This window comes from Cyprinus carpio, chromosome B7 (assembly GCF_018340385.1).
Source record: "Cyprinus carpio isolate SPL01 chromosome B7, ASM1834038v1, whole genome shotgun sequence".
NCBI lineage: Eukaryota > Metazoa > Chordata > Actinopteri > Cypriniformes > Cyprinidae > Cyprinus > Cyprinus carpio.
The window spans coordinates 10,717,481-10,742,705 of record NC_056603.1 but is presented as its reverse complement, the minus strand read 5'-3'; the positions used below and the strand labels follow the sequence as shown (position 1 = coordinate 10,742,705).

The 25,225-nt window shown below is 37.7% G+C and overlaps 1 protein-coding gene across 2 annotated transcripts in view; it reads left to right on the top strand.

Moving 5' to 3' along the window:
• LOC109079742 (insulin-like growth factor 1 receptor) overlaps positions 1-25,225 on the top strand; it is an 85,882-nt gene that overhangs the window by 2,849 nt on the left and 57,808 nt on the right. For both annotated transcript variants that reach the window (XM_042727217.1, XM_042727218.1), the window contains exon 2: positions 1,417-1,977. In XM_042727217.1, the coding sequence (XP_042583151.1) occupies positions 1,417-1,977 (561 nt within the window). The remainder of the gene's footprint in view (positions 1-1,416; positions 1,978-25,225) is intronic.

Below are 25,225 nucleotides of genomic sequence, written 5' to 3'. Positions count from 1 at the left end.
ATGAGATTTGGAGTGCCATCAAAGCAATAAAGATAGCACTGTTTACTCAGCAGTGTGAAAATGTTAGAGTCCGCAGACAGGCTGGGTGCTGTCTGTCTTCCAGGGCGATGAAAGATGCTTGTTTTTACCATAGTTTAATTTGATTTTCTAGCATAATGGATATAATACACCAATGCATACTTGTTAAAATCAGAATTTAAGGATGGCTTTAAAAGAAAGAGGAAGGAGCAGGCCTTTTCCCTCTGAGAGTGGTATCTAGGATTTAAAGGGTTATAAACGTTTAGGTAATGTTATCTTTTAAAGTTTCACTTAGGATCTATAATTCAAGAGCTCTATAATTATCTTCCTGCATTTTCCAGGATTCATTTTTCAGCTCAGCCGAAATGTTTTAGGATCTTTCTTTGTGATTAGCTAGCTTGTGGGCAAATCGCGCTGTGGAAAATAAACAACTTAATGGGTGGTAAGTGAAAGCAGAGATGTCCGTCTCAGGATACCTGTCATAAAAATGCAAAAATTTGTCTTATATAAGCTCCCTTGTGGCACTGTGTCACTAGCAGAAGAAAACCTGCATGTGGTTGAAACTATTCATATGTCTGCTTGGGTTGACAGTTAGTAAATTGTGTTTTGTTTTAGTGCTCGTTCTATATTGTTGTGTAAATTTACTCATCATCAAGTTGTTTAAACCTAGCATCTATTCACAAAAGAAGATGTTTTGAAGATTGTTGGGGTCCAAACAACATTGAACCGCATTTAATTTTATTGTATGGCCCAGAAATTCAATTCAACGAGACATTGGAAATATCACTTTTTGAACACAAATAACATTGGATCCCATTGAATTTCATTGTATGGTCCAAAAATTCAATTCACTGAGACATTTAAAATATCTCTTTTTGAACACAAATAACATTGGATCCCATTGAATTTCATTGTATGGTCCAAAAATTCAATTCACTGAGACATTTAAAATATCTCTTTTTGAACACAAATAACATTGGACCCCATTGAATTTTATTGTATGGACACAAAAACACACTATAGACTTTCAAAATTTCTTCTTATGTGTTCCACTGAAGAATGAAAGTCATACAGGTTTGGAACTACACATGAATAAGTGCATTTTTGGACATTCTGTCTCTTTCTTGTACTCTGACACTAGTACAACTAATTTGATGAGTATGTGAGGGAGACGTGTACAGTCTGTTCAATGACTGTATAAAGTTCCCTCACATACGCAATAAATTAAATGTCTACCCTGACTATGATTCATAACAGGAACTTTATTTTAGCTTCCAAATTGTTATGTTTCCATGAATTCAAATATTTAAGGTCAGTTTTTTTGATTCATCTCTTGCTACCAAGCTGTGACTGATAATATTGATTATCATGTGACTATTTCTGTTTTCCTAATTCCAGTCTGTGGTCCAGGCATTGACATTGGTAATGACATCAGTAATTTCAAGCGGCTGGAGAACTGTACGGTGGTTGAGGGATACCTGCAGATCCTCCTCATTGGAAGCAAAAACAATAACAACCAGGAGGTCTTCCGCACCCTCAGTTTCCCCAAACTGACCATGATTACGGATTATCTTCTCCTCTTCCGCGTATCCGGGCTGGACAGCCTCAGCACCCTCTTTCCAAACCTCGCTGTGATCCGGGGCCGTAACTTGTTCTACAACAACGCCCTGGTCATATATGAGTTAACCAGCCTGAAGGACATTGGCCTTTACAACCTGCGGAACATCACGAGGGGCGCCATACGAATTGCGAAGAATCCCGAGCTCTGCTACCTGGATTCTGTGGACTGGTCTCTCATTATGGATGCTGAATTTAACATTTTCATTGATGGAAATAAGCTGTCCAAGGAGTGCGGAGATGTTTGCCCAGGAATCATGGAGGACAACCCTCTGTGTGTCAAGACAAACTTCAACAGCAATGACAATTACAGATGCTGGACCTCCAACCATTGCCAGAAAGGTGAGTTACTTGGGTGTGTTTTAGTGTTTGCCTGATTCATAGGCCAGGTTTTGCAGCTGTTGAGAACTGATCCACTTTTTTAAGACAGTGTTTGGTCAATATCATATGTGTTGGATGCCATACTGATGACTAGGGTTGCAAAGGGGTGGAAAATTTCTGGTCAATTTCCAGAAACATTCTAAAAATTCCTGGAAGATTCCTATATTTTTAGACTAAATTTGAACGCATTTACCCATCTCACTTGCATAAAAACAGATTCAATATTACTCAAAATGACTAAAAACTGTCAAAAGCAAACTTTGAATATGATGCAAACCTGCAATATTTAAATGTTACATAACACAAATATCCTTCATGTATTTAATCCCATTTTATTAATCAGTGTCTTTGCTGCTGCTAACCTTTGATGATCCAGTTCAGTGAATAACATAGATTGTAATTATTGTTTTGATCATTTAGCTTAGCTGTTTCCTTCCAAATATGCTTCTAACCATAGGTTGAGACTATAGTTGCAACCACAAAGCTATGCGATGCAGTTCGCGAATGCTTTGTTGGTTTTTGGAAGAGCTGAATCATTGAACTATGTTGGTAAAAACAAACTTGCGACCATACCTAATGAAGGACACCCTGATTGAAGGCAAGTGTGTAGTGTGTAGATTTTAGTGTTGAAGCCATGTGAATAAAGACTTTTTACTTTTCCACAATATTTTCTTGTGCCTTGATGATGCTCTTGGGAAATGCTCTTTGTACATGTTGCAGACGGTTTACACTAATTGCCACTATGGCACCTCTTGTGGTAATGCTGAGAATGCAACTTGCATTGAGTTACGAATTGCTGCATTTCACAATACCTCTTTGTAGAGTATGTTTTGTGCACAAATCAAACAAATTATTTATCTACCAGTTTCTGCTGAATTGCACATTTTGTCTGTCTGTCAGTATTATCCAGGGATCTGTCATCACAAAGCTCTTTCTGGTTGTTATCAGTCTAGTAGAGCGGGGTCATCCAGCATTCATTCTGTACCTGTAGGCTTCAAATCTTGGCTGGTTCATGTTTTACAGTAAAGAAGAAAAATCAAGTTTGCAGCAGGGTGTGTTTGTGTATGTTTGGTTTTTCCTTTGCGTTCACAATGTACGTTCACTATGAAAAACGGAGTCCGGTCATTGCAGGGGTTTTTGATTGCGCTGGACTTTGAAGATAATGGCCTTGTCTACAGAAAGGTTTGTGTCCGGAATGTCAAATTCCTGACAACAGCAGTGAACTGGAATAAAAAAAAACAAAAAAAACAAGCAAATTTGTTAAGGAGATGTAACATTTTTCACTAAGATGAGAAAAGAAAGATCTGAAAGCCAGTATAAACATGAAATATGTGCAGAACGCGTGAATGGAGAGGTCTAGTTGTAGTCTTCCACTATTGTGGTCTTTTTGGACAGAAGGATGCTGCAGTGGCAGACAAAGCGCCTCTCTCTAAAAGGAAAATACTTTAGCAGTTCCTCCCTCTTTCCATATAATTACCTTGTTTTCCTTTAACACAGATGTTTCTTCAAGGGCTGGTAGTGGTTTCCAGTCAGTCTGCCTTGCCTTTTTTCTTCCCAGCTCTTTAATTACCCAGTCAGGACTTGTTGTTCACCAGCTTTGTACTTTGCATTTCAGCTACATTTAGAGTAGATAGAGCTTACTGCAAATGTGTGCACACAGGAACAAGCCCACATCAGAAAGACTACTTAACAGTTCAAGATGAGTTGAGATGCAAATATGCAGCAGATCTTGTATAGTTATCCTCACGCTGCTGTCAGTAAAAAAACATTTTTTCAAAACTCAGTGCTAAATGGTTGCTGGAGTGTTCTGTATGGCCATTAGGTAGGGCTGTGCAATTAATCAAATTCGATTGTCATGCGCATCTCGTCACTAAAGACGGTCCCGTGATTAGTACTAAATCAGCATCACCTGCTTTCAGATGGAGCGGCTTTCACTACACAGAGCCGTAGTTCACTGACAAATTAGGCGATTCATCTGCAATTATGAGGGCGATTTTGCCTAATTGTCAGTGAACTACGGCTCTGTGTAGTGAAAGCCGCTCAATCTGAAAGCAGGTGATGCTGATTTACTACTAATCACAGGACCGGCTTTACTGACGAGATGCGATGCTTTTAGTATACAGTGTATCTACGGATAATTAGTACGATTTTAGTTATATTCAAGGATGCATTACTTTGCTTCAAAGTGATAGAAAAATTCTAAAGCTACAAAAGATTTCTATTTCATATAATAATGCTGCTCTTTTGAACTTTCTCAAAGAATCCTGAAAAAATGTATTGCTTGGACAAAGATTAAGCAGCACAACTGTTTTCGACATTGATGAGCAAATCGGCATATTAGAATAATTTCTGAAGGATCATGTGACACTGAAGACTGGAGTAATGATGCTGAAAATTCTGCTTTGCATAAATTGTATTTCAAAATCAGGGCTTGCAAAATGTAAAAATCCCTGGCAGCCCTTCGGGCAGGCATTCTTCAGGTTTTGGTAGCCCAAAATGAATTTAACTAGCCCGAATGAAAAAAGACATCGGCTGAACATTACTGTGGACAAATCAGCATGATCAGCAAAAACTAGTAGCATATAGGGATGAAACCAGGTATTAAAATTACCTTTTTCACTCACCAGCCAAGTTGGCTACTAAATGTTTAAGTTACCGGCCAATCATAACTTCTATTGGCCAAAAAAAAAAAAAAACCCCGGATATAAATCAGCAGCTTGAGACTGTCTACACTGGACGTGGAAAAGCAACCGTTGCAAATCATTTTGTGTGGAATACTTTTGAATACTGATATTTGAAAGTATTAAAAAAAAACTGCAAAAATACTTAAAAATGTAAACTAAAACAATTAAAACCACCAGTAGGTGGCAGCAGGTCACTGTTTAGTGAGTCATTGTGATAGAACAGAATCATTTAAATGGTTGATTCAATCAGGAACAAAAAACTGTCATGTTGCTCAGAGACACAATAGTGCTGTGGCTGTGTTTGGAATGATTTTTGTTGGCGAAATAGAGTAAAAACAGCCAATATTCTGTCTAAAACGTAAGTTTCTTGATATTAACTTATAGTTTATTAAACTGTTGTATAAAATCAATAACACATTTGTAACCTTGCCAATTTTTTTTAAACGGCACTCTTCGTGTGATATTGATTAACTATATGAAATGATATAAATATACATTTTCTGCCCCTTTATCTTGAATTATGTATATCATTTTTAATGCATATTAATAGACTGAATCATGCAGTGAAAGAATGCACTCTAAATGCGTAGTCACTTATGCATGCACTCTGTAGGTGTGTTTTGTTTGGTTTTTGCTAATTGCAATATACTCGATAATGTCATGATGTCTCACAAGTTCAGTATTTGTGCTAAACCTGAGCCTCTTTTTAACAGAAATTCCGGAAAATACACAGATAATGTGTCCCGGGATTTGTCCCGGGATCATTTAATTGTGGTTCATTCACACTGCCAGTGATTTTCCGGAATCTGTTTGTGTGTTCACACAGATCCCGTAAAGATCCCGTAAAGACACGTGACATTACGATGTGACATGTAATGTGATGCGTTCTGTTTCACTTAAGCTGGCAAACGATCACAACTTAAGCGCGGATAGTGAGGAACTACCTGATCTCTGCTTCATTACAGTTTGCACATGTTTTTTCATCATGAACGTCAAAAGAGTCGCACGATAACTGGTAAAAAGAGTTGCACGTGCGTCATCACAATGATACACCCTTTACGGCATCAGTTCTAGCGTTTGTTCACACAGTGCTCGTTCCGGGACTGAACCCGGCAATGTTCTATATATATATATATATATATATATATATATATATAATATAAATATATAAATAATAAATAAATAAATAAATTGTATTGTGTAATCTGTATCTTGAATTTTATCGCATCATAAATATATATATTTGTTTTACAAAACGAGATTTAAGACAAATTATAAATGAAAAGGTGTCCTTTTTATTTCTCAGACAAAATGCTGCATATTTCTTTGTGAAACTGAAATGTTAAATAATGAAACTAACTTTAAATTTTAAAACAAATCCCAAATCAAATAAAAAATTATACAGCTAAAAGAAATCTTTCATATAAACAAAGGCTTTGCCTGTGCTCTATTTAAAATCAGAGGCAACCACTGCATTAGAATTACTATTCAAAAAAGATGCTAAATACATGTTAATTTAGAATGTATAATTTCAAAATTTGAAGCAAAAACAGAGTGGTCTGACTTTAGCTTTGTGAATGAGATGCAAATGTCACACTCTGACAGCAGGTGGTGCTTATGGAACAGCAGGTATTTATAGGCTACTGCCCCTTTAAGACCTAATGTACGGATCCAATATAATGATGCAAAGGAGATTTCTTTCTCCACTTCTTATGTTCACTTACGAAATAACCAACTGTGTTTATAAGAATACTTGCAGAGAAAATGATTTTGCGATAATTTTGTGTGTATGTGTTCATTCAGAATCAAGGATATGCGAAAGAGGAATCAACTCTGTGTACGCGCATTGTCTGAAACACGGCTGTCTGCGTGCAGCTCTGAATGCATGCAAATGTTTTAATAATGCTAGAATGTTTAAATCGGCAAGACTTAGAAAAAATGCGATCAACTCGAGCGGCAACCTCCCGCTCTCTCTCGTGAAGCCAATAAGGAAGTGACTAAAACTGCAATTCATCAACTGGCCGCTAGAGGCTGGCTACAAAAGGGAGTTAATCCCATAGACTCCCCATGTTAAAATGCCCAACTTTACAGCAGAAAAAAACATGTTGACAGCCTGGTTCAAAAAATTATTTTGATCTACATAGCTAATTTTGCCCTTCATGAAAACTGTGAGAGGGGTGAATTTTTTTATAACTCATCCGTTTAAATTATATTAAGCCTTAAAATTCTGCATAATTAAGGGCGTGGCCACTTGAGTGACAGGTGGATTGCCGCTGCTGACAATGCCGTCGCGCTAGGTGGGCGTGGCTTCAGCAACCAGCTCCCGCCTTTTTGCCCATTTTCGAGTCGCACGGTGACGCGCTGCCAAGATGGCGACACCCCGCTTTGCACACTTTGAGCTTCAAAACCGCTCTTGAGGAGTCTATGGGTGACGTCACGGACACTACGTCCATATTTTTTTACAGTCTATGGATCAACTACGATCCGTTTCACCCCTACAAGTGAACAACGCAAATCAAGTTAGGAATTTTATATCACTATTTAAGAGCCCATTGGGCAGGGCGGTGATACATTTTGGTAGCCCCACTTAGGGCTGGGCGATAGGACGATATATATCAGATGGACGAAATTAAAAGTCTATCGAGTCATATTGTGCGCTATCGTTTATTTCATGGTGCCGCAAAATACATTGTTTACGGTAATACGTTTTCATAATTTGAATGACGGCAGTCTTACACACACGGGGATGCAGACAGACGCGTGAATAACAGCATGCTCGCGCTCACGTCACGTTGCTGTGCGTGTGGTCACGAAAACTTAATGTTTGCATGCATTTTTAAGCACTGCAGTTTAAAACAACTGATTTTAGTCCGTTGAAACACAAACAACAGAGCTTACATTATATGTGCGCGCTGTCTCTGTTTCTGTGTGTGAGAGGAGTGCGTAAGCCGTGAATCAGCTGCTAATAGAGCACGTCAGCATTTTTGTCGCTTTATTTGTTGTGAACGATTGCATACACACGTATATGAGTCCAAATGCAACTATCCTCATAAACACAGTCATTTAGGTCTTAAGGGAATTTAAACAATTGCGAGAGAAAGTGCGTATGTAACAGTATATTGGATCCGGACTTAGGTCTTAAAGGGGAAGCTGTCCAATATTCGTCCTATCTGCCTTTCATGAAAATCTCTCACTGCTCTTGACTAAATCACTTTTGTAACTAGAATAAGAAGAAAAGAAATAAACAAATAATGCTAATGATTATGTGTATATACAGTATACACACACACACACACACACACACACACACACACACACACACACATATATATAGATAGATAGATAGATAGATATAACTTCACACAGTGAAGACTAATTCATTTACACAATGTATTTCTTATTTATTGCAGTTTTTGTCCTATTTCTTGTAGGGCTGTGCAAAAAATCGAATACGATTTTCATGCGCATCTCTTCAGTAAAGACGCTCCTGTAATTAGTAGTATATCTCTAGCACGTGCGTTCAGATCAGGGTTGCCAGGTTTTCACAACAAATCCTGCCCAGTTGCTTCTCAAAACTAGTCCAAAACTAGCCCAATCGCGTTTCCAGGAGGTTCCCCGATATAAATTGCATCCCGGGGTTAAAATATACGTTTTTTGGCTGGGTTGCCTTGGTAAAATTCTCATTTTAGGGGCTAAATATCACGTTATTGGTATTGGGGTCACTTCAACCCGCAGACATTAAAAAAGCAACCGCAGACTTGGCAACACTGGTTCAGGTGGAGCGGCATTTACTACACAGAGCCGTAGTCCACCGACAAGCTACACAACATCGCTTTCAAAATCGACAAAGAATCGCCTGCGATTTTAAAATCGATTTTGTGTAGACTGTCAGTGAATTACGGCTCTGTGTAGTAAATGCCAACCAGTGTTGCCAAGTCTGTGGTTGTTTTTCATGTTCGCGGGTTGAAGCGACCCCAATACCAATAACGTGATATTTAGCCCCTAAAATGTGAATATTATCAAGGCAACCATGCCGAAAAACGTACATTTTAGCACCGGGATGCAATTTATATCGGGGAACCTCCTTGAAACGCGATTGGGCTAGTTTTGGACTAGTTTTGAGAAGCAACTGGGCAGGATTTGTTGTGAAAACCTGACAACCCTGATCTGAACGCACGTGCTGGAGATATACTACTAATTACAGGAGCGTCTTTACTGAAGAGATGCGCATGAAAATCGTATTCGATTTTTTGCACAGCCCTAATTTCTGGTAATTAGTTTCTTATTCTTAATTCATCACTAATTGTTTATGTACCTCCAGTAAGCTTGAGGTTTTTTTTTTTTCTTTTTTTCTTAATATTTTCTTGTATTACTTTGATATTGACATTGGTGACAAGGATTATGAAAATTCTATGGTATCAAATCTTAATATCATAAAAAACCTTATTAAAAGAAAAATAACTATAACAAGATATATATCGTTATCGAGATATAAAATTTCTCATATCGTGATATAAGATTTTGGTCATATCGCCAACCCCTAGCCCCAATGAAAAAACACAATAGCCCCGGGACGTCGGGCTAGCGATTGCGCACCCTGAAAATATATTCAAATAGGAAACGGCTATTTGAAATTGTAATAATATTTCATAATATTACAGTTTTTAATGTATTTTTGATTTAAAAAATGCTGTCTTGGAGAACATAAGACAAAACATTTAAAAAATCTTGACCCCAAACCTTTGAACCTTTGAATTGTTCGCTGTGAATATCAAGTTAAATTGTAGTCTGTTTCATACAAATGGCTTCAGAAGACTTTGAATGTATTGCATGATTCCTATGAGCTCTTTTATTCTGCTTCTCTGTCGTTATTTAAAAGGGTCATATGATGTTTTTTAAAGATCATTATTTTGTGTATTTGGTGTGACAGAATATATTGACATGCTTTAATGTTCAAAAAACACATTATTTTTCAAATACTGTACATTATTGAAGATCCTCTATGCCCCGCCTCTCTCAAACGCGTCGTTTTCTACAAAGTCCCTCCTTCTGATTGGCCAACTGACCCAGTGAATTGTGATTGTCCGAACACCCCAAGTAGGCTACTCATCGGAAATGTAACGCCCCTTTCCATAATCGCGAGCTTCATCTTTCAAAATAAATGTAAAGACAGTTAATAATGTCCTTAGTTTTACCATCAGTTCAAGCCCGAAAGGGGAACGGATGCTCATATTGACCGTTTAACCGTTAACCGAAAGTAAAAATTTTGACCGATTAATACTATCAGTTAAACGGTTTAAAACGTTTTTTTAAGGTTCTTTTTTTTTAGTTTGCTGCATGGTTTAAAAATAAAATAGCCTACTATATAGCTTATATTTATTAACTCACGGAGAGCGTCGGCACGCGCAACCACACACGTGACACATGCCTGCAGAATTGTTTTTTTTCCGAGCAAGGGAAGCAGAATGAAGCGAGCGAAAAGAAGCACTGTGTGGGATCATTTTAAAAGAAAGGGCGACGAAGTTACCTGTAAATTATGCGGCGCCGTATTAAAATACAGCAGTAGCACAAGTACGATGCAGTACCATTTACGAAGCAAACACCCTAAAGCTTCGAGTGATGAAGGGCAACAAACTTTGCCCTCCATGTTATCAGGGAGAAGATGCGATGAACAGCGATCTGAGGAGATAACGCAGAGAATCTGTTCAATGGTAATTTTTGCACAAACGGAGAAAGAAGCCGCAAAAGCAAAACTTATTGAAATGTGTGCTGCTTTGGAAAAGCGCTTCCCGAAGCTGGCAACTCTAGCGAGACGTTACCTGTGTATTCCCGATAGGCTACATCTGTCCCATCGGAGAGGGTGTTTTCTGCCGCGGGTCTAATTGTCAACAGGCTGCGCTCCAGCCTGACCCCACATCACGTTGATATGTTGCTTTTTTTAAATAAAAATTAGACAAGGTGTTGAGGTAGGGCTGCTATTTTTATTTAACGAAAAATCTTAGTCTAACGAAAAAATTGCCGGTTTTTGAAAGCTTCGTTCAAACGGATTCAGTGTTTTCTTTTTGTCATCTTAATTTGTTAATTATTTAAGTTTAAAAAATATATTTAGTGTAGGCCTATTTTGTTTTTTATTTGTATTATTTTATTCTATTTTTCTCTCACTGTCAGAAATGCTGCAGGTGCGTGGAAATTTAAACCTGAATCCAGGTTCTGTTGCTGATCTGTTCTGTATGCTGCTGTTTGCACTTTGCACGTTAAAATAAACCCTTTGATAAAAAAAAAAAAATGTTTGTATTTTTTTAAAGGGTCACAGATAGCGTCAATTTTATTTGTATTTAATGGCAATTCAATATTATAATCTTATCAGTTAACGGTTAATAATCGATTAACGAGCGGCGGTTGTCGGTCGGGAAAATTAATCGAAATGAGCATCCCTAGGAACAGAGTCGCGTGATAGACACAGTGATGAAGCTCCTATGTGTTTGCAGTACACAAATCACGGACGTTTAAGACAGCTGACTCCACTGTGATGTGATCCTGTTGCTCTCTCTCTCTCTCACACACACACACACACACACGCACACGCACACACATGAGACGCAAAACTCCTCATTTGAACAGTCAATAGCAAATACTTAAACTAATAGCAAAACATACTTACAGTAGCTGCTTCAGAAGCGCCAGATTGTCGGTGGAAAGTCAGAATTACCTCCTCTCCTAGGTTCACCAAATAAGATTCCTAAATGCATCTACTTTCACAATTCCAAATAATCTTGAAGCTTAATAAATGCATCTACTTTCAGAAGGCCAAATAAAGTGCTTTTGCTTTCGTCTAGACACACACAGCATCTCCCTGACATGGCTGCTTCAACACTAACTGCGGTTACTGAAACCACGCCTTCTTTCTTCGCGTGAACATTTGGGCAGCATTACACAAATATTTCCACATCGTGACGTAGACATGTGGGGGTATGTTAGAATGAGCCGTTTTAGGGGGGCATGGGAGAGTCTTAACTTTGATGAAGAATATCTCTTTGGGTTTGAGACTTTAGTCTTTGCAGCTTCAGGGATCTTATCTATGCACAATCAGCTTGTAACACTCCAAAGAGAAAGGAAAACTTGAAATCACATCATATGACCCCTTTAAGCTTGAAAGCCTCTGTCCTTGTTCATTGTAACTACATTTTAAAAATCCCATCATAGAATTTCCTTTTGTGTTCCATAGAAATCTAAAGTATTTGAACGACATATAGGTGAATAAATAATGATTGAATAGACTGTAAAAGATACTCATCAGGAAGAGGTCCGGGAAAAGACGACAATGCAAAGATCCCCACATACATATGATTACTTAGCAGGAACCAGCAAAGCCAAACATGACCTTTTGATACCTTGTTTGCTACTGTTTGATCATAACACTGACCTCTATGCTGCAAATGTCACACGTATTGGATATTTATCGCGGAAACAGACGCGTCAGTGCAATATGATGCCTTTTGATGAGGGTGTTTTCCTTTGCAGCACCAAATTTGCTGGATCAGGCAAAAAATAAAAATAAATTAAGCAAAAATTTGGATGTTAAATCTAAATAATACTTAAGTTTTGGATCACATTACATGTTTTAGGCTTTGCTTTTGCATGCAGGTATGTGTGTTATACAGGTTAAAAGTTATACAAGATACAATCTTATAAGCCATTTGTGGAAAAAATTTCCAGACCAGAACGGCAGCTCTGGTGTGTGTCTTTTGTGTCCTTTGAAGAAGCAAATAAGGAATTTTGGCTGTCTGGTTTGCGTGATGTGCTTTGGGACAGCAGTAGAGTTGGACATCTGGAGTAGTGAGATTTTGGAGTGGTCTTTCACAGGTGACAGGTGAATGCTTTCTTTCATCTCTCTGCTGACCACCGTTGGGTGGAGACCAAGCGAAAATGTCACTAAAATGTCAAGCGCTTTTGCCAAATAGATTACAATGTCTTACTACTCAGGATTGGAGATTTCTTCCTTGCTCTGAATACCACAAGGTATTAGGCAGTTTTTAATTTTACTGCATTGTTGGTTCTCCCTTTTTTCTTTTTCATGCAAACCTTAGTCAAAAGGTCTGCAGTAATAGCATCCAATCCATAAAGCGCTGACAGGAAAGAGCACCACAGAACCAGGTTTGCTTAATAAATTGTGGCATGGTTTCTTCTATATCTTTTAAATTAAAACACTTCTGCAGAACTCACTGCCGCAGTGCCAGGTTGGTTGCTAGGGATTTGCTATGCAGTTGCTAAGATCTTCCGAGAGGTCGAGTTAAAAATTAAAATTAAGTGGGTAAAATTTTTTCACCACTGTCATTGCTTTCCATTAGAACTAGGGGTGCTCCAATTGATCAGCTACCGATCATTACTAGCCAATAATCGCATTGTGATGTTTATTAGCGGTCACTATAATGGCCGATCTCAAAATATGATCTCAAGCTGATGATGCGCCTGCTGTCAGAGGTTTGGCAGGACATGCAGCGCACCGTCTCAGTTTCTGTCTGGCGCGGGTAAAATAATTATAATGCTAAAGGTGAGGTAGAATTCATATTTCTTCATTAAATAACTTATAAAGTAATTGTAAAACTTTTTGTGAGCCATAATTTCACAAACAACATCAGTGAATCACCGCGAGTGCTTTCTCTTTCTCTCTCAAAATGCGTTAATGGCTTCACATCACATCATGTACCTGCACTATAAGCGAGCTGCACACTGCACAGTCAACACAGGAATTGTCACTTGCACAACCTGAGGCAGTGTCTCATTGTCACTAAAGTTAAAACAAACACTAAATTGCATTTCTTTTTAATTCTTGCCAGTGTTTAAACCTTTCAGTGCTCGCGCACTCTCCTTGGAGACAGTGCGCTGATGCACACTCGAAGTGCACACACATTATGCCAGGTTCACACACACTCCATTTGCAGTGTGTATGCGGTGCATTTTTTTCCACGCTTATGTTAACGGAAAGCGTTCACACTGCACACGGTTGCGGTCTGAGATCGTGCAGAAATCGTTTCCGCACTGAGTCAGTTTTTGCTGCGCTGCAAGCGTTGAATTATAAATCCAGCATCAAATGCTCGGAGCGCGGAGGGGAAATTGTTGCCGCTTCACTCCATTCACATACTCTAATTATAAGGGGTGGGACGATAAATCGATGTGCTGATTTTCGTGTTATTTCCGGCAGCGAGACGGTATCGATACTATGGCACCAAGTATTGATATTTTTTTAAACAAAAAAAAAGATCTAATTCATACCTACACTGTGGCTATTTACCACTTTGGCTTACCGGTGTGGCAGTACCTTCAGACTTTTTGTGGAGGCGCTTCCCAGATTGCCAATGGTCAGATGAACGGAAATTGTAATTCACAGCGAAGAAGAAATACGAGCGTAATGGTAGACCAACAACAAATCAGAGATGCGCCGGCGTCTTATGTTTATAGAGATGAGAACTAAAAAACTGCCCTGGAACAGCTATCAGCTTGGACTGTAGTCATCGATCACATTATTATTGCAGAGTGCATATTGAGTCCGTGAGTAGTAGGGCTGTCAAAATAGATGAAAAACTAAATGTGAATTTTGTACTTAAATATTATCAAAATTCAAATTATATTTGAATTTAAAATGCATAATTTCAGTTAGGGTGAAGAAAAGCTTTTGGTTTCTCTCCTGAGGCCACAAAAGGGTGCATCGAGCAAAATATTGCAAATGAAAAAAAGTGCATAATGTTTAAAATACTGTTTATAAACCAATTCTATTTAATTAAGTTGATTATACAACTATAAACAAAACAGCATCATGTATGTATTCATAGTTTAATACAAAGGGCCGAAAGCCAATCACACAGAGTACGTTTTTGATTTAAAAACAGGAGTTGCAGTGGGGTGGGGAAACCCCCCCGCCATGAAGTCTCTAGATATGTTTTTTCAAAGTTAAACTTGCATAAATTTTACATGGCTTTCTAAACATGCGGCTCTTTTTTGCGAGACGCGAGTGCAACAGTGATATATGTCCCTCTAGAAAATGCATGAAATATGTGTTCTGTGTGAACGGCTTGGTTTCAGTTTTGACAAAAAAAAAAAAAAAAAGCACAACATCTTCTCAACAACATCATGTCCGCTTTGATGTTCTCTTTTCCCACACTATGTAACAACGCAGCAGCGCCACATCTAGTGGCTTCAGCGGGATAGGCTAACAAAAACATTAAAATGCAATCACACTTAACATTACACCGTCATCGCATCTCGTGCGCCACCGATAAGGCTGCGCTGTACACTCACAATTACAATTAACAGTGGTGTACAATATATATATATATATATACACACACACACACACACACAAAATTTTATATAAACATATTTAAAAGCATATATATGTGACCCTGGACCATAAAACCAGTCTTAAGTAGCATGGGTATATTTGTAGCAATAGCCAATAATGCATTGTATGGGGCAAAATTATAAAATTTTCTTTAAAGCCAAAAATCATGTTCCATGAAGATGTTTCATAAATTTCCTAACGTAAATATATCAAAACTTAATGTTTGATTAGTTATATGCATTGCTGAGAACTAAATTTTGGACAACTTTAAATGCTATTTTTCAGATTCCAGATCTCGGCCAAATATCTCGGGGAAGATCTCAAAGATCTCGGGGAAGTCGTGGCCTAATGGTTAGAGAGTCGGACTCCCAATCCAAGGGTTGTGAGTTCGAGTCTCGGGCCGGCAGGAATTGTGGGTGGGGGGAGTGCATGTACAGTTCTCTCTCCACCTTCAATACCATGACTTAGGTGCCCTTGAGCAAGGCATCGAACCCCCAACTGCTCCCCGGGCGCCGCAGCATAAAAATGGCTGCCCACTGCTCCGGGTGTGTGTTCACAGTGTGTGTGTGTGTTCACTGCTCTGTGTGTGTGCACTTCGGATGGGTTAAATGCAGAGCACGAATTCTGAGTATGGGTCACCATACTTGGCTGAATGTCACGTCACTTTCACTTTTTTCACTTTCAAATATTGTCCTATCCTAACAAACCATACATCAATGGAAAGCTTATTTATTCAGTTTTAGATGATGTATAAATCTCAATGTCATAAAATTTACCCTTATGACTAGTTTTGTGGTCCTAAGAGACAGAAAATTAATGTGTAAAAATAAAATAAAATAATATATAGCTGTTTTTTTTTTTTTTTAGGTTTGAGGTATTATTCATGTTTTTGTGAGCTTAGTTACACAGCAAAGTTTAATACTTAGAGTTAGGGCTTGTATAAATCTCTCACACTGTGCTTCTCTCACACAGTGCTTTCTGACAAAACTGCCAGTGATAAAGATCCAAAGGCGTAAAAGTTTGTTTTGATTTCAGATGTAGACATTTAACTACTACCAATGTGGCCGACTAAGTTACGAGCTCAGTCTGTGTTATCTAGCCGAAGAGCGAGCCGCGGCGCCCCGCGGGAGGGAAAGCACTCATCACTTAATGAGCTGCCTCTGAGTGATCTCATCCGCTCCACACCGCGGCCGGAAACATTCGGAAACATTCAGGCCTCAACGCTTGGGGGACTCTCTCAAAACGGCCGGCAGGAGAATGGGGGCCTTGTTTTAATTACCATTGGTTGATCTGCCCATATGTAAAGGCTGGGTTTCTGCCTGGTCAGGCAGCACAATAGTGTGACTTCCTCTTTGTGTCCTGCCTCTCCCACATACTTCATTAACCTCGGCGGACAGTATAACTCTTTCACCGGAGTATTGTGTCTCCGCCACAGAGGCTCAATGCTGGAGTCACAGTCTGCCCTTGACAGTATCCTGCTGAATGTCTTGGCCATCATCAAGGTTACATGTTTGTCAAACTTTATTGTGTGATAACAACAGTTTATTTTAGATAAGAATAGCATAAGTGCCAGTTGAGTGACGTTGAGTTCTGTAGAATAGCTGCCTGCTATTCAGTTGACTGCTGATCTTTTGGCCCAAAATGAAAATATATTTAAATATTTTACATAAATATTTATATAATAAAATATTATATTTAAAAATGTAAAATTATAAATAAATGTATGTCTAACTGAAGTAATGTTAATTATACAAAAGTACAAAAATCAGTTTCTTACCTTATATACTGACAACCACCTTAAAAACAAATAAAATAAAAGTGATCAAAATTAGCTTTTCCACAAGCTGCTATATTAATATATAGCAGGTACACAAAGTGTCATTTCACACACATCAAAAACCCATCATAGTAACAAACTTTACACTAAAACAATGCAATAAACATTAATTTAAAAACATACTAATTTACATATCTGTATTCAATAAAAAGCCATGAAATGTATACTGTCACACAGAGAGATCCATCTGATTGTTATACAGACTTATACTGAGTCCCATCTGTGATTTAAGCTCACACTTCATAGAGGCCAATTCTCTTAATCGGATTCTTGCAGCGTCTGCTCAGACATGCCGAAACATCCGTTATCGGACTGTCTGTGTGTGGCGTCGGAGGAGCGAACGACAAGAGTGGAATCTGTCCCTTTAAGTGGGCATATAATTAGGCAGGAATTCCAGCTGGCTTAGTCACCAATGTATGGGGAGGATAAAGGGGAAAACCATCGCTCTCAGTCGTTGCAGGGACCACTGGCTCGCTCTATCATTCTGCAAGAATGTGTGTGAAAATCGAGGGGGCAGGGGTGGGGTTGCTGTGGTGATAGCAGGGGTTGCTTTGCGAGGGCAGTCTGGGGTTGTGTGATTTTGGCACCGCTTGTTTAACCATTAAGATTCCAAGCTCTTGCCCAAACACATTAGGAATGATCTAACCTTTGGGCATAGGTGATAGCTTCAAGGAAGACTTATCTTTCCTTTTGTTTGTTGCATGCCTTTTGTTTAGGATAGTGGCTGCTAATGCTTAATAAAAGCCTATTGCACAATTTTTTGTGCTTTTGAAATGCTTTTAAACACAACATGAAGCACAGTTGCCGAAATGTAGTGGAATTCTAAGGTAAATGGAATAATCAGTATAAAAAACAACAAATAAAGGAACACAGCCATTTCTAGGAACTAGAATATTGTAGAGACTTTTTTTTTTGACTTCAGGTGGTATAAACCTCTTAGCAACCCTTCACAACTACCTAGCAACCACATTGCACCCTTGTAATCAATGATTTTGCAAATTTGAATAAATTATATTTTGTCCATGCCTTTAGTAGCAATAAAAGTTATTAAATTAAAATGTTATTACAAACCTTTATTAAAAAAATTCATGTTTTTTTTTAACCCAGAATTTAAATTTACTCCAGTTGTATGCAAGTTTTATTATCTAAAATAAATGTTATGAGATAAAACAAATGCAGAAATGTTCACTACCTTTCAAAAGCTTGGGGTGAGATCTTTGTTTTAACGTTTTTGGATATTTAAGTCTCTTATGCTCACAAAGGCTCTGTTTATGTGATCAAAAACACAGTAAAAACAGTAATATTGTGAAATATTAGATGTTTTCTATTATAATATATTTAAAATTGTCCTTTATTCCTGTGATGCAGAAATTAGAGTTCGACCAATCGGTTTTACCAATATTTTTCCCAGTATATGAGCATTTTTCTATTATCGGATATCGGTTTTGTGATATTGGGCATTTCGAGTATTGCATGCAAGACTGCCATTACGGCACTGCGTCTTGAAGAGAGACAAGTCAACAATGTCGTTTACAGGTAAAGTAACTTGATTTGCTTTAACGGATATACTTTATTTAACATATCAGCCAATAATACACAAATGAGATGCATTACATAAATGATTAATACTGTATAGACTTGGCTTTGAGAAATAGAGACAAACTCAAGGAGAGTCATGCAATCCATAAAGTCATGACCCAGTGAGGTAACTTTACATGAGTTAAAATAACACAGACTTAAATAAATGCATGTTGGAAACAAAACGGCTTAATTTAACTCCCTTTGTTGGTGTTTGTAATATAATTATACTCTCGTAAAGCTACCATTTATGAGTCCCGTTCCCTCACAGGGTTGATATTCAGGCATGTTCCAGTACAGATCGTCATTTAAATATAAAATCTGTCTAAAGTTAACGCGTAGATTAAAAACAGCACTGTCAGCAGGTATTTCTTAATGTAGACACATGAAAATACTGTTAATAAATCTAATAACATGCCATTTGAGATCGACAAGATCGATGCATTCTCTGTGTTTTGTTATTTAATTACTTACTTTAGAAAAGTAGCTGGCTTCACACTTTAACCTATTAAACAACACACATATTGTAGTTTCATACTGCAGATGCTGAACGTTTTAAAATTGTAGTTTTAAATTATTACATCTTTGCAAAGTTGATAGACTCCCCTGTCATTTATGTTCTCTATTTAAAACCTCCTATTTAAAAAAGACTGCTATCTAGCGGTCGGGATATGAACTCAAAACGAAACAACTGCCATGAATCTTGTATGAATTTATTATTTATATTATTTTTTATATCGATATTTAGTTTTTTTTGAGAATCGATACAGTATTGTCAGATAAAATACTGCGATACTCATGTGTATCGATATTTTCTTACACCCCTACTACTGACATTTGAATTGGTGTAAACTGAATGACCCACTGTGTAGAGAACATTTCTGTGGATTAGATTAGCACATCCTCTAGTTTGTTTTTAGACCCTTTCATCTGGCTCGATGATAGGACCGATCCAGCGAGGCTTCTCCACCACATGAACAAGTGCAGGAAGAGGAGTAAACGGAGATCATTTGCATCCTTCTGTTTCTTCCTCTTGCGCGACTGAAGCGTATTAAGAGGTAATTAGGCCTTGCGTGGCGAGAGTTTTCTGCAGATTTGCAGGGGAGCAGTGATTCATCCCACACCCTCAGTGTCTCATTCATAGAAACGCTAGCGTGATGCTGCTTCCTATTTCGCACGCTGGCTCGGTTGTAGATTACCTGCAGTCAGAGTGTGATGCCAGCCAGTACCGGTGAAGGGTTTTTATTAATTAATTTATTTATTTATTTTCTCTGGCATATTTTGCATGATTTTTTCCCTTTTAGATATTAAGGCTGAAGATTCATCTTCTGGATCTTCCCTAAAATGACCGTAAATGCTGCATGCTTCCTTTCTTTGGGTGATTTCAGATTGAATGATGTTGCCACAATTGTTGACACATGTCAAAATATTTGTGTTATGTCAACTCAATTCAACGTTGTGCTTATTCCTGTCTGTAAGGCGTTTATCTTTTCTTGTAACGCTGATGTGTTTCCCTTCCCGCCCTGGAGCGGACAGTTAAGATTCAATCCAGGGCCTCATTACGCTTGTCAGCACTGTCCCTAATGGCCACAGGTAGCTGGGAGCGCCCCGTCGAGCTGTCTTCCTGTCTGTCTCTTCTGGAACACCCAGCCTAACTTGTCCATTAGCTATAACGAATGATTTACAGCGTGTCACTCATTAAAGGTCGCCAGATATTTCTGTGCTATAATTGTAAGTGAGCCACTAAACGAAACCAACTCTGAATCTGAATAACTTGTTTTTGACCATCTCTAATGGAGATTCATTAGACAGTGTTTAAATAAAGCAATAATGATTGGACAAACAGTGATATTTACCACAGCTTTGGGGTTTCTCAGGCAAAACAAGTTGAAGCGTTTTAAAGGATGGCAGCAGTAGGATTGAAATGATATATTCCATTAATGATTCTTTTAGTAGTTTTAGTACGAAAGAGTTGGAAATTTTTATTAAAAACATTAAAACATTGGTTTAAAATATTGAATAACCATTCAGACTACATGGATTTAAGTCTCACATGCCTTAAAAACAACATACGTAACGTAAACAACGTAAGTCGCTAATGTAGTCAGACATGAGATATTAATGTCTTGTGGTTCTGTGAGTGAGTTTGATTGATTCATTGATTGATTCACTACAAAGATTCACTGGGAGCCATTTGTTAGGAATTTAGACTCTGCCGGTCATGTTGGTTTTATTTATTTATCTATTTATTTATTATTCACTAACAAAGCTTCTCATGAAGAGTCATTTGTCAGGAATCAGGTTACACTGGTATGTATTCGATTCAGTTTAAAGAAATGGCTTGCAAGAGTCAATTCTTTTGGATCCGGACTGTGCTATTTATACTGGTTTTATTTTTTTATAATATATTTGCTGTATGTATTTGAGTCACCTTTTTGGGATTTAGACTTTGCCGTTATGCTGGATTCATTCAGTCACAAATGAACAAAATAATGAAGCTCCTCATAAGGACATAACAGACTACACTGCTCGTGCTTTATGTATTTGATTCACTATAAAGAACTGGCTCATTTTGGAAAATATACTGGCATTCATGCTGATGCTTTTATATATTTTTATTTCTTCACTAACAAACCTCCCCATAAGGAGTCATTTGTTTGGTAATTGGGTTACATGCTGAATGTTTGTGATTCACTAAAGAACCAACACAGTTATTTGTTTTGGATTTTGGACTACACCTATTGAACTCTAATTTGTTTATTTATTTCATAGTTATAATTATAATTTCTCACAAGGAGTTATTTGTTGGGGAATCAGACTCTGGTCATGCTGAATGCGTTTGATTCAGTAAAAAGAACCATTGCATAAGAGTCCTTTGCTCATGCTGAATGTTGTTCTCTTATCTTTTTGGGAACTGTTCAAAGATGGCTCAATTTAGAATTGGAACTATCAGTATTATGCGCATAAATAAGCGGCAAATTTAATTTCTATTCCATTGCTGCTTCCTTCTCTGTTATGCATAGGAAGCACAACCTGGTAATTAAGGCATTATGTAATTAAGAGACTGACTCGGGAAGTAGGTGAGAGGGTGGAAGAGCTGTTCTCAGCCAGGTAAACGGCCTAATGTCTGAGCCGAGATATTCACCTACATGAAAGCGTGCAACCATGGCGCTAAGACGGATGTGTGAGCAGATATGGCTGCTGTCTTGCTCCAATAATGTCAGAGATTAAAAGAGGATAAGTATGAAGTGTTTTACGGTTTCATCATCAGATAATGTGGACTTAGTGCGGGTTATATATAGCTGAGTAGAGCACACAATGTACCTTCAGGCTTATTAAAGGCGGTTCCACATGAAACGAACTAGCAAGGGCAAACAGCACAGATTACTTGGGGTCACCAAATGCAAATTATTTATTGAGTGTCGGTTTTGAGGATTATATTTCTTGCACTTCTTGTTGAGGTTCTCCTTGCATTCTTTTAGTGCATACTAAGGATGAGATGATAATATTGATTTCACAATTTAATCAATCTAAAATGACAAAATGGAAAAAACTTATAAAATGACAACAAGTATAACCATTAGGCCAAATTAAAAGCAAAACTTCTTGTTTTTCTTTTTCAAATAGGATGCTGCATATCTGTATAAACGAAAACATGTCAAAATGTCTTGGTTATATGATAATCCTTAAAATTATTATTACTGTGAGAAGTACATTTTAGTGTACAGTAATAATATATTTCTGTCATAATTTCTTCAAGTTAAAACTAACGTTTATATTGTTGATTTGTTGTGAAGATCTTTGAGTATGTATTTTAAGGTACTTTTTACTCAAAATGCGCATTGAAAAGCACATGAAATAACTCTCAGAGCAGCTCTGGAGATGACGTTTACGTGGACTGTCCTCATATATTGAGATGGCAAACATTGAAAACCTCAGAAGGACATTGAATCACTGAACCAAATTGAATTTGTGTCAGTGTCCAGCCTGAACATCAACCCTAAAGTCTAATATGCCATATTAAGCTTATCTAGTAGCATATTTAGTTCAACTTAATGTCTCTTCAGGGCAGGAGGCCAGACAGGTCAGGGATTTCCAGAGAGGTCTAAGGATACATCGAGCCACACATTCTTCTGCAGTATGGAGATGTGGAAGAACATCTCTTTTCCTCCTGTGGAGATGAGCAGCACCCTCGCTGACCCCTGGCTCAGTGTTGTTGTCTGTCCAGCTCAGAGTGTGTTTACGTGTGTCTGTGTTTAATAGCTCAGCACCTCTCCACTCACCCCTGCTAATGTGCTCACTCGACTGAGTTGTGGACACAGTTGATGGAAAGTTACCGAGTTCACTGTTGCGCACTAGACACCCTTTCATCTCTGCAACCGGTTTGAAACTCTAGTCTCTTAACCTCATGCCCTTAGGGCGTCAATTAAACCAGTGAAGACAACAAGGTACTTTTTTATGCAACTGTTAAAGTCAGCATGAAACCAGCGTTGACCCCTATTTACTTAAAACACAGTCCTGGTTTTACTGTAATTGATTTATCTGTATGAAGGAAAATAAGTTTGTTTTTGTAATCCTCCATAAAAATGGAATATCTAGCTCTGTATCTGAAATGACTTTGCTTTTAACTTTATAACTGATGTCACCTATGCCATGTTAGCTGTTGGTTAGTGTTATCCAAAAAGCAAAGTTAGCCGTTTAAACATTATTTCAGACTTTTAATTCAAATCAAATCTACCTTTTTTATTGTGGAACATGATTTTGCTTAGAATTTTTGAAAAAGGTTTTGGCTCATAATTTTTTTTTTTTTTTTTTTTACAAAAAATAATAATATATATATCTTATTGCCACCAAACTTTTGAATGGTTGTTTACATTATTGTTTTGTATTCATTATTGTAGTATTTTCCCAAAAGCACTAAAATAACTGCGAGTGTATATTAAAGTTAATTACAAATTAACTGTATTTGTTTTATCAAGTCATTTTATTGCTTTTTTATTACTTTTATTTATTAATTAATTAATTTGTTTATTTAATTTTAATTTCTGCAGGTTTAGTCCTCCGTAAATGTAGCCATTAAAGAAGCAGTTTACCCCAAAATGTAAATCTTTCTTTCTTTCTTTCTTCATGCATGTTTTGAAGAATGTTGTCGAAATTACATTGGACCCTCCTGACTTTCATTGTATGGACAAAAATGAATAATAGAAAAGAAGTGCTTGATTTTTATTATCATTATATGTAAACTTTATTTCTATATTATTTATTATTTTTTCCTTTTAAATTAGTAGTTGAACTATTTTCAGATGTCCTTTAGTTTTAGTTGGGTATCATTGGGTTGGTGCATATAGGCCACTGTGTACACTGTACATAATTAGTTGTTCATTTTAAGAAACAGTGTCGTGTTGAACAAACACAGGCTACATGCAGCTGTAGCTGAGTATATGGCACACATGACTCTCTTCCTCTGACTTCTTCCTCTCCAGTTCTCACAGCTGCTTCTGAGCAGGTGCTGCAGGTGCTAAAGTTCCCAGACTGCTCTCTGGCACGGAGTATTGCTGGTCGCTCTGACGTGGCAAGATATCACAGACGCTCTGCATAGCAGTGCGTACTGCGTGCAGCAATAAATCAGGACTTGGACTGTGTTGTTGTTCTCGCTCCCCATTGACCTTGGGAGAGTCTAGATTTGTTTGCGTGAGGCGTTTGCATTTACATTTGCTTATTGACCACAGCAACCAACGTCTGATTATTCATGTCTGGCCAAACAATTCCATGCCTGTTGTTTATTGAATAGCACCTGGTGTTCTTTCATAGACATTTGAGATGGCCACTAGGCACTTGTATTAATTAGTTGGTGTTGGTGAATATTCAGATAGAAAAGGTGAAATGGGGGACATTTTGGTCTTTCCTTGAACTGAAATATTTAATAATTTTGTCATAGTGTATTTAGCCTCAATGTTGTTCCAAAACTATTTGGGTTTCTTTTTGTCTGTGCAACTCAAAAGAACATATTTTAAGTAATGTCTCACTGTTAATTTGTCCATACAATAAAAGTCAATGGTCATCACACATATTTGGTGACCGATCTTTCATAGTACCTCACTTGCTCACCAAAAGATCCTCTGTAGTGAATGGGTGCCATCAGAATGAGAGTCCAAACAGCTGATAGAAACATGACAGTAATCCACAAGTTTTTTACATGACTCCAGTACATCAATTAACATTTTCAGAAGCAAAAAGTTGCATTATTGTAATAATAAAAAAACAACAACTATTATTATGATGTTTTTAACACCATTGTTCAGGCTAAAATACGAGTCATATCCATAATATTGCCTTCTCTAGTGAAAAAGTCATTTTATCTGAATCAGGAGTACACAGAGCCGTAATTCACTGACAAGCTACACAATATCGTGTTCATTATTGCAGACAAATTTTCACCAAACTTTCATTGCATTTTTTTCTTGTTAAATATCCTGTTTTGCTTTAGAAAAACATCAGATTATGTAAGGCGGATGTTTGTGAGCGTATTTCTTGTTGACTTTAAAGTGTCTTAAGGGGTAGGTTGTAAGTGTGAGGAGTAAATCTGTGCTTGGAGCTGGAAGTCCCCTCTTTCAGATGGTGAGGAGGTGGTATGTGAAGCGGCCAGGACGGCATGATTAGCACTTGGCCGTTGAGGGACGAAACCGAACACCATGTTTTACTGGACTGCTCATCGCAAAAGTAAACAAACTCGGGGGCTTTAGGGCGGTCCTAACACTGTGACAGATGAGC